We start from the raw sequence: 9,420 nt of genomic DNA, 5'->3' as shown, positions 1-9,420 counted from the left end.
AAACATTCTTTGATTGTACCCATTCCTAAATATCATGTTAGAAATTTTAATGATTATAGGCCAACTGCCCTCACGTCCCTGGTTATGAAATGCCTGGAGAGAATAATTAGCAGGCATGTTAGAGCTCAAACTGAGCAGATGTTGGATCTAATGCAATTCGCATACAGATCACACAGAGGGACAGAAGACGCTACAGTTACACTCTTACATTACACCCACAAACATATGGATCAGAAAAAACACTTTTACACGTCTCCTCTTCATTGACTTCAGCTCAGCCTTTTACACAATACAACCTCACATTCTCATCTCCAAACTCATCAACATGAACATAAACCCATCTATCATTCTATGGATTAAGAACTTCCTCACAACAGATCACAACAAGTTAAAATTGGCATTTCAACATCGAAAACTATGCTCACAAACACCGGATCACCCCAATGTGTATGTGTGTATATATAAGTGTATGTGTGTGTATATATGTGTGTATGTGTATATAGATATATGTGTATGTGTATAAAGATATATGTGTATGTGTATAAAGATATATGTGTGTGTATATAGATATATGTATGTACCCACTACCACTAATGATTACAGAGCCAAACCATATATATATATATATATATATATATATATATATATATATAATATAGTAGAATGATGACATATGAGGTTGACGTTTTTCCAGGATATATAAAAATTTATTTAATAACGAATATATGTATACATACATATACATAAGCCTACATATAAAAATGGGTAGGCAGCGTGCATTCAAAACACATCAAAAACATAAAACAAAGTACAGGTACGGTAAACATTGTAAATTCAGCATTATTAACTTGTCAAAACCAAAAAACCACGATAAAACTATTCGTGGTGTTGAATGATCTAGAAGTCACAATGAATTTTCAGATATTTTAAGTAGGTATACATATTGCGATGTTTGGGAAATTCAATTATTGTATAAATATTACCTCTAAATGGCAGGACGTGACACTTTATAATAGTAAATCATGTATTCGTTTGCATAAACCCTGAACTTGGCTGAAAAGATTTATATACAGTATGATGGCATGTCGAAATGCACGCTATAGTGTCGGGATTCAATATTTCGACATTAATTATGTCATCATCAAGAATGAAAAATTATCCATATTTGCAAGCTTATATGCACAGGTACCAAAGGTGTTTAATCAATCTAAATATTACCTCTAATTGTGACATAGTTATGAATAAACTAAAGATTGATCTTTAGTTTATTCATAGCTACAATCATTTTGTTTTATTTTATCTTACCTCTAATAAATATTTAACCATGATAGTAAATGGAAAAAAGGATTTAAATTTTACATTGATTGATGGATTGATTGTTAATCCTTCAAATAACAAGATTATTTTGTGTAGTTTGAACTATATTTCTCCCTATAACAATCTAGCCTATGTATGACATGATTTTTTTAATACCATAAAAATAATGACAGTTGCACAAAGCATTCAATACCAGCTTGGCAGTCTCGCTTTTAGAGCTTCCATTAATACTGCACCAAACTACATATGTCGCATGATGAGCAGGATCCAGTCAAGCAATCGTCCTACAACACGTTCAATAATTACAAACTGCGATTATTTTATTCCTAGACCACATAGTGAAATTTTTAAAAATTGTTTTTTAGCTATAAGGGTCCAAATTTATATACTGTAATTCTATTCCGAATTCGTTTATGTACGACTTTTGCTATTTTTAAACTTAAATTGAAACAATATACAGTATCTGTCTCTTATACACATCTAGATGTGTATAAGAGACAGGTACTATACATCATCATACGATTAATAAAAAACGCCAGTCATAGTATCATACCAAAGAATATAAAACTGCAGTTCTATACTTATTGATTACTCTTTTGATTATACGTAATTTCATAATATAAAAATGAAGAAAAAAAGAATTTACGTTTTTAATATAAAGTGTTTTATTTACTTTTCCATTTCAACACAATGTGTAAGAAACATGCACTGTATAAGAAATTGCTAATCGGTAAATCATATAAAAGCATCTTTTTTCAATCTACTGTATGCCATCTCGTTCGAATTTATATACATGGAAAAAGAAAATGCGAGACACTGACAATGGAAAATATACACAGGTAAAACATGTGTTCTTTTTTTTTCACAGTTCTAAGTAACTAGTTCGACGTTTGTGCGGTGTTTGCTTTGTGTCGAATGTGTAGAGCGAAACGAACCAAGATAACGTGTGGTCAAACCTTGTTGTCGTTGGGCAGAAAATTTACCCTGATTACTGTCCTTCGTAAAGGACGTTAGCCGTTGGTTTCTTATGTATAATTCACTGCAGTACGCTATTAGAAATAAGAAACTTGCCTACAAGGACTATATGTGTTTAAATTGCATTGTTTACTAAACATTTAGTAAATTCAGTTTCAAAACTTTACAGATTTCTTCAGTACAGGTCAAATTCTGTCTCTTATACACATCTAGATGTGTATAAGAGACAGGGCCTATTATCAGGCATTCCTACTCCAATACAGTATTGGAAACTTCAAAACATGTTTTAGATGGTATTTACTGTTGCATTAGCTCAAGACTACACACAGCTTATTTTTTTTTTATATTTTGTGTATGGATTTGCAAGTCCGATAGATTGATTGACAGATTGATTTATTGATTGATTGATTGTGATTGCTTCATTGATTTATTGAGTTCGTCTCTAAATAGATGCGGAGGTGAGAAATAACACGCAATATCTTCTCAATCCTTGTACATTACCAAAAGCCGACCGCACTTTAAAGGACCCTGGAAATAGACGGTTGATTTATCATAGAGAAAATTATGATATTATCAAGCTGTGCACTTTACCGTAGATCAGTGGTAGAGCAATCAAGTTGTTGAAAATAAAAAGCCTGTCTCTTATACACATCTAGATGTGTATAAGAGACAGTACACACACATTCAAAATGAAGCGCTAACACATTTCTCATAATCTTTTATCAGGGATTTTCGGCAACCAGACATCTAATTATTATTTGTGATGTACCATAGAAAATAAAAACTACAGGACCGTCTTTGATGTATTTAATTTACTTTACCTGTACTTCAATCTCAGCCCCACGATGGTTCGGGGGCTGAGGCCAGAAAATTTGAGGAAATAGTACCTCTAGATGGCTGGAAGAGACACGCTTATATAGTCCAATTCATCATCACATCACATCACCATTAAACAGTCAAAAATGAATCGCTAACAAATTATAATATATGAATCAATGTTTATATCATATAATACAAATCAATGTTTGCCCTGTGTTAGAGTAACCGAATGCTCAGAACGTTCTCCAATGCTTGCGAAAAAATAGGAATAGCACTGCTGCAGTTGCTACTTGAAAATCGGATTCATCACTGCTACCACGCCCAAGTTTGGTGGTCAATTGGGTAAGACACCGGCTAATACGATTCCTACACTATTTTTTTTTCGCAAGCATTTGGGAACGTACCGAGCATTCAGATAACACTTCAGGAGGGCAAACACCGATTAGTAGTAATAGTATTCTCGTTTGATAATACTGATTTCATAAATAAACGATTGTACAGTTTCAGTGTTCTCCATTCTGATTTCAAGCACAGGCCCTATCTGGAAATATGCAAACGCATTGAGAAGGTAAATCAAGATCAATTTTGTGAATTTATAAGAAAATCGGAGTACGACTTCATGTCAATGATGTATGCATCAGAAAAGACTCGATAGGCCTATTATCAGGCATTGCTACTCCAATACAGTATTGGAAACTTCAAACATGTTTTAGATGGTATTTACTGTTGCATTAGCTCAAGACTGCACACAGCTTATTTTTTTTAATATATTTTGTGTATGGATTTGCAAGTCCGATAGATTGATTTATTGATTGATTGATTGTGATTGATTTATTGAGTTCGTCTCTAAATAGATGCGGAGGTGAGAAATAACACGCAATATCTTCTCAATCCTCGTTACGTATATTACCAAAAGCCGACCGCATTTTAAAGGACCCTGGAAATACGGTTTATTTATCATAGAGAAGATTATGATATTATCAAGCTGTGCACTTTACAGTAGGTCAGTAGTATAGAGCAATCAAGTTGTTGAAAATGAAAAGCAGCTCATAAATAACCTATAAAATATAATTAGATCAACTGACGTTTTCGGTCCCGTCTTCAATCAGGAAAATAAAATTCGGAATGAAGGGGTGCCATCTGTTTTTTCGGCTGTTTACGTTCTGGTCGCTTCTTGATTTTCTATAACAGCATAGGCCTAGAGGTGTTTGCTTGAGAATGTGGTACAGAAAAATAATGCTGTAGTTCTTAATGTTTTTCAACATTTCCGTATGACAAAACTGACAACCTTAATAACCCAGACGAATGGAATACACTAATGGCTGTGGCAAAACGAACGGGCATGTTCCTTCCGTCACTTCCATCTCCATTTACCCCCTGAACCACTGCCTTAATTTTCCTACATTAATGATGTAGACATGTCTCATAAACCTAAAAAATAAATAATTAAATTCCAATTTGATTGTTTAAATTAACGACGGACAGTTAATATAATGCATTTCTTCATGCACAGACCTGGCTGAGGAATTTTGTAATAGCATAAAATAAAATGTTTATCTAAATCATTTGATCTGTTTCCGGTTGGATGTTAATAAACTCATCATCTTCTTTCTTATTTACACTATTTATCTGTTGAGTACTATACATCATCATACGATTAATAAAAAACGCCAGTCATAGTATCATACCAAAGAGTATAAAACTGCAGTTCTATACTTATTGATTACTCTTTTGATTATACGTAATTTCATAATATAAAAATAAGAAAAAAAGAATTTACGTTTTCAATATAAAGTGTTTTATTTACTTTTCCATTTCAACACAGTGTGTAAAAAACATGTACTGTATATAAGAAATTGCCAATCGGTAAATCATATAAAAGCATCATTTTTCAATCTACTGTATGCCATCTCGTACGAATTTATATACATGGAAAAGAAAATGCGAGACACTGACAATGGAAAATATACACAGGTAAAACACGTGTTCTATTTTTTACAGTTCTAAGTAACTAGCTCGACGTTTGTGCGGTGTTTACTTTGTGTCGAAACCCGTGTAGAGCGAAACGAACCAAGATAACGTGTGGTCAAACCTTCTTGTCGTTGGGCAGAAAATTTACCCTGATTATTGTCCTTCGTAAAGGACGTTAGTCGTTGGTCTCTTATGTATAATTCACTGCAGTACGCTATTAGAAATAAGAAACTTGCCTAGAAGGCCTATTGCTAACTAAAGTGATACTTTACATTTACAATGACTAAAAATAGACCTCAGCAGTAACAATAACTTTAATGGTGTAATAGATATGTAGCCAAATACACATTATTTCGGAACGTACTCGTATAGTGGTAAAAAAAGAATCTAAAATTTAAAAAAACTAAATATATAGCCTTTGAAATGTATACTACGCATGCAAAAATAATACTGAATAGACCTATGTTCCTATATTCGTTTGCATAAACCCTTGGCTGAAAAGATTTATATACAGTATGATGGCATGTCGAAATGCACGCCATTGTGTCGGGATTCAATATTTCGACATTAATTATGTCATCATCAACAATGAAAAATTATCCATATTTGCTTATATGCACAGGTACTAATCTTAACATTACCTCTAGTTGTGAGATAGTTATGAATAAACTAAAGATTGATCTTTAGTTTATTCATAGCTACAATCATTTTGTTTTATTTTATCTTACCTCTAATAAATATTTAACCATGCTAGTAAATGGAAAAAAGGATTTAAATTTTACATTGATTGATGGATTGATTGTTAATCCTTCAAATAACAAGATTATTTTGTGTAGTTTGAACTATATTTCTCCCTATAACAATCTAGCCTATGTATGACATGATTTTTTTAATACCATAAAGATCATGACAGTTGCACAAAGCATTCAATACCAGCTTGGCAGTCTCGCTTTTAGAGCTTCCATTAATACTGCACCAAACTACATATGTCGCATGATGAGCAGGATCCAGTCAAGCAATCGTCCTACAACACGTGCAATAATTACTAACTGCGATTATTTTATTCCTAGACCACATTGTGAAATTTTTAAAAATTGTTTTAGCTATAAGGGTCCAAATTTATATACTGTAATTCTATTCCGAATTCTATTCGTTTATGTACGACTTTTGCTATTTTTAAACTTGAAACAATATATAGTATTTTGTAATTGTTCTTGTTAATCTTTTTATAAGGTTTTTAATTAATGTATTTTCACATTTTTAAAAATGATCTTTTATATCTGAATTTTATAAATTTGTGTAATTAAGTGATTCTTGTTTTTTTATTCTTGTATTGTATGAAGGCCCCTAACTTAGGATCAGTATTTCTGGATGGGACACCCTCTTGAAATATGGTATTAAATAAATAAATAAAAAAGGATTACAGGTGGGATCTGACGTAGTCCGATGTCCCCAACGACAGTGTAAAGGGGCGTCATTAAGAAAATGGTCTTGGGAATGGTGTATGACATTTAGGGATTTTAAAGGCTTATCTAACGATTACGTGTAAAAATTTTTTTTTCCCCTCAGGCAAATTTGTTCGCCCCTCCCCCTCCCCCCACACAACTGGCGCCACTCCTGTGTGGTTTTTTTTCAAAATTTACGTTGTTCATAGAATGAAGAGTCAAAACTACAGCAGTCCGGTTTGTGAATCATTCTAGGGTCACATCGTCGTGCAAACCGAACGTCTCTCTATTATTACATCTTCGCTACATCTTGAAAAACAATCCCAAAATCACAGCGAACAGCATGACACCGACTACTAGGCCTACTTGAGCCAAAGTGTGAAGAAAGGTTCTATAAGGCACTTTAGAAACACGCATTTTTGTTGCCATCGCCGTTTTTCGAGGAGCATCTAGTAGTGCATCCATCGCGCCGTCCCAAGAGTGTGGCCCTTGAATACGGAATATGTACGGATACAACGTGCCAAAAGCAAGCTTCATCGCAATTGGAAATCTGGTATGTAGGCTGTCTCTTATACACATCTAGATGTGTATAAGAGACAGTATCATATGTATACATATATATATATATATTTATTTAGTCTTCAGTTCAACACATTACAGATACGCAACAATAAAAAAAAAACAGAAAAGAAACAATGCTAGCCAACAACAGACGGGATTGCTCAAAAGAGGGACCTTAAGGCTACGGTCTGGGAGCTCTATAAAGTGTCGCTGGCAACAAAATAATATTATAAGAAACAGATAGGTAAAATAAACATATAATAATCAACTCACATATGAATGAATGCTGCCGTGATCCCTTATGTTAATTTCTGATACTTCTTTGATGTCTTTTCTCATCGCATTTTTCGATGGTAATTTCAATTTCCCGCTGAAAATGCGCACAACGTAACGAGACTGCATCTCATATGCATTAGCCTGAGTCCCAAGACCTTTGAAGAGACCGATAGCAGCGAGTGTAGGTACATCTGGGTTGAAGATGTACTTGTACAATTGAAGTTCCTCCATAGAATCTGTGGGAGTAAGAAATCATATGATGAAAGTGGTCAGATAGCAAGAATAAAAATATCATGTAGTCGATTGCTTAGTAGGCCTATTAAGGTTATGTATGTTTATACATATATTCAGTTGAAAACTTGCCTCTAATTTCTTTACTTTCTATGAACGGAAAACTTTTAAGATATCCTGTCGCTGTAACCAGCACATCAACGTTGTCCACGTGTGAACCATCCGTGAACACAACACCGGTTTTTGTCAGCCTTTCTATTCCTGGTTTCACCTTAATGATGATACAGTAGCAATAATTATAACTACAGTATAATGATGATGATAATTATAATAACAATAGTTATGATAATACTAATAACAAAAAAAATGGTGACACCACCAAAAAAATAATGATTTTGGACTTGGAGGTGGCGGCAATTATGACAACGATGATTATTGTAAGATAACTTGTTTGTGAAGATATAATAATAATAATTATATTATGATTAAAAACTCATTCGATCATGAATTTTGTTTTGACTGACCAAGGAAGAAGCAATCTATATATATATAGGGGCGTATGCTGATTTATGTCTGGGTGTGTGAAACGGCGGGGGGGGGGGGAGATTGGGGGTGCGAAAATTGACAATGCGGAACTAAATCCCTATCCCAAGTTAAGTTGAATTAATTTGCCGTCATGGGGGTTGAGTTGTACGCCTCATGGTGTTCCCCTCACGCATAGGCCTATACATTACCTTCAGTTTGCCACAATATATTTGACCATCTATAGAATCATTTATCATAATAGTCGCTCCTGCGTATAGGCGAATGTCACTCTCCAAACCAAGAGCTTCGTGGTTCACGACACGCCTTAGGACCCTCTCTATATACAGTTCTTGAAAGCACTCTGGCATGTAGTTGAACCATTGGCTAAGAATGTGCTTATCCCAGGGTTCTTTGCCTCCGAATCCTCTTTTCAACACCCAGCATCCTCTGCGAGTACTCATATATGTCTGAAATAATATCGTTTTAAAGCTTCAGTTTAAAAATGGATATTAAAGTTTCAAGTAATTTTCCCATTTTATGTCTATACTGTGGATGCCTATTTAAATATATTTTACAGGATGTACAGAATTGGCCCCCAAAGAATAAGTATTTTATTGTTTGAGATTTGACGCATTTAAAAGAAATAGTGGATGTAAATAATTAAACAAATATCAGTTCACCATTTTCGCAAAACGACTACAATCAACAGAAACATCTCCTCCAGAGAATGCAGCCCCTAAAGAAAAGAAAAACATTATTTTTCAGATCTATTCTCGGTTGGAGTAAACATCTAAACGATTCACGAATTTGAGATTTTATAAGCACATAGTAGGACGTGTGCTAGGCCTAAATAATGTCAATTTAAGTGTGTCCCCCACAAGGAATCAAATAACGTTATCTTAGTTCCATAAAATCGCTACACTGTTGCTACAGTTTCTTTTACTGCAATCGTTGCAATTCGTAGCTGTTCTCGACACAATCGGGGACGCTCCTTTATTCAACTGAACAATCAGGGTCGCCAAAGGAGTTGGCAATAGTGTGTAGCGATTTTTTATGAAAACCAAGCTTTAATCTACTTACCAGGCACTGGAATAATGTTGCTCTATTAAGCCTACATATTTAACATTATTATATTTGATATGATTGATGTTTCAAAGAACGAGAGCCAAAACAGTAAAAAGTGACAATTTTTTATTATCGGGATAGTTATTATTATCTTACCAAGAACTACAACGGTTTTTCCAGCATAGTCCGAGCCTCTTCTGAAGTACTGTGAATGGAAAAGCTCTCCAGTAAACTC

At 34.1% G+C, this 9,420-nt stretch overlaps 1 protein-coding gene across 1 annotated transcript in view; it reads right to left on the bottom strand.

Annotated features, from left to right (window-relative positions):
• Window positions 1–6,638: 6,638 nt before the first annotated feature.
• Window positions 6,639–9,420, bottom strand: part of LOC117103701 (dimethylaniline monooxygenase [N-oxide-forming] 1-like) — a 12,179-nt gene continuing 9,397 nt past the window's right edge. Inside the window, exons 2-7 of the mRNA XM_033244307.1 lie at window positions 9,342–9,417; window positions 8,801–8,856; window positions 8,330–8,587; window positions 7,728–7,866; window positions 7,362–7,600; window positions 6,639–7,106 (exon numbers count right to left, since the gene is read on the bottom strand). Coding sequence (XP_033100198.1) covers window positions 6,831–7,106; window positions 7,362–7,600; window positions 7,728–7,866; window positions 8,330–8,587; window positions 8,801–8,856; window positions 9,342–9,417 — 1,044 coding nt within the window. The 3' untranslated portion in view covers window positions 6,639–6,830. The remainder of the gene's footprint in view (window positions 7,107–7,361; window positions 7,601–7,727; window positions 7,867–8,329; window positions 8,588–8,800; window positions 8,857–9,341; window positions 9,418–9,420) is intronic.

The sequence above is a fragment of the Anneissia japonica genome, unplaced genomic scaffold (assembly GCF_011630105.1).
Source record: "Anneissia japonica isolate Jap-2015-1 unplaced genomic scaffold, ASM1163010v1 scaffold288058_len748972_cov163, whole genome shotgun sequence".
NCBI lineage: Eukaryota > Metazoa > Echinodermata > Crinoidea > Comatulida > Comatulidae > Anneissia > Anneissia japonica.
Note: the sequence above shows the minus strand (reverse complement) of the source record. Positions and strands in the feature narration are given on the sequence as shown.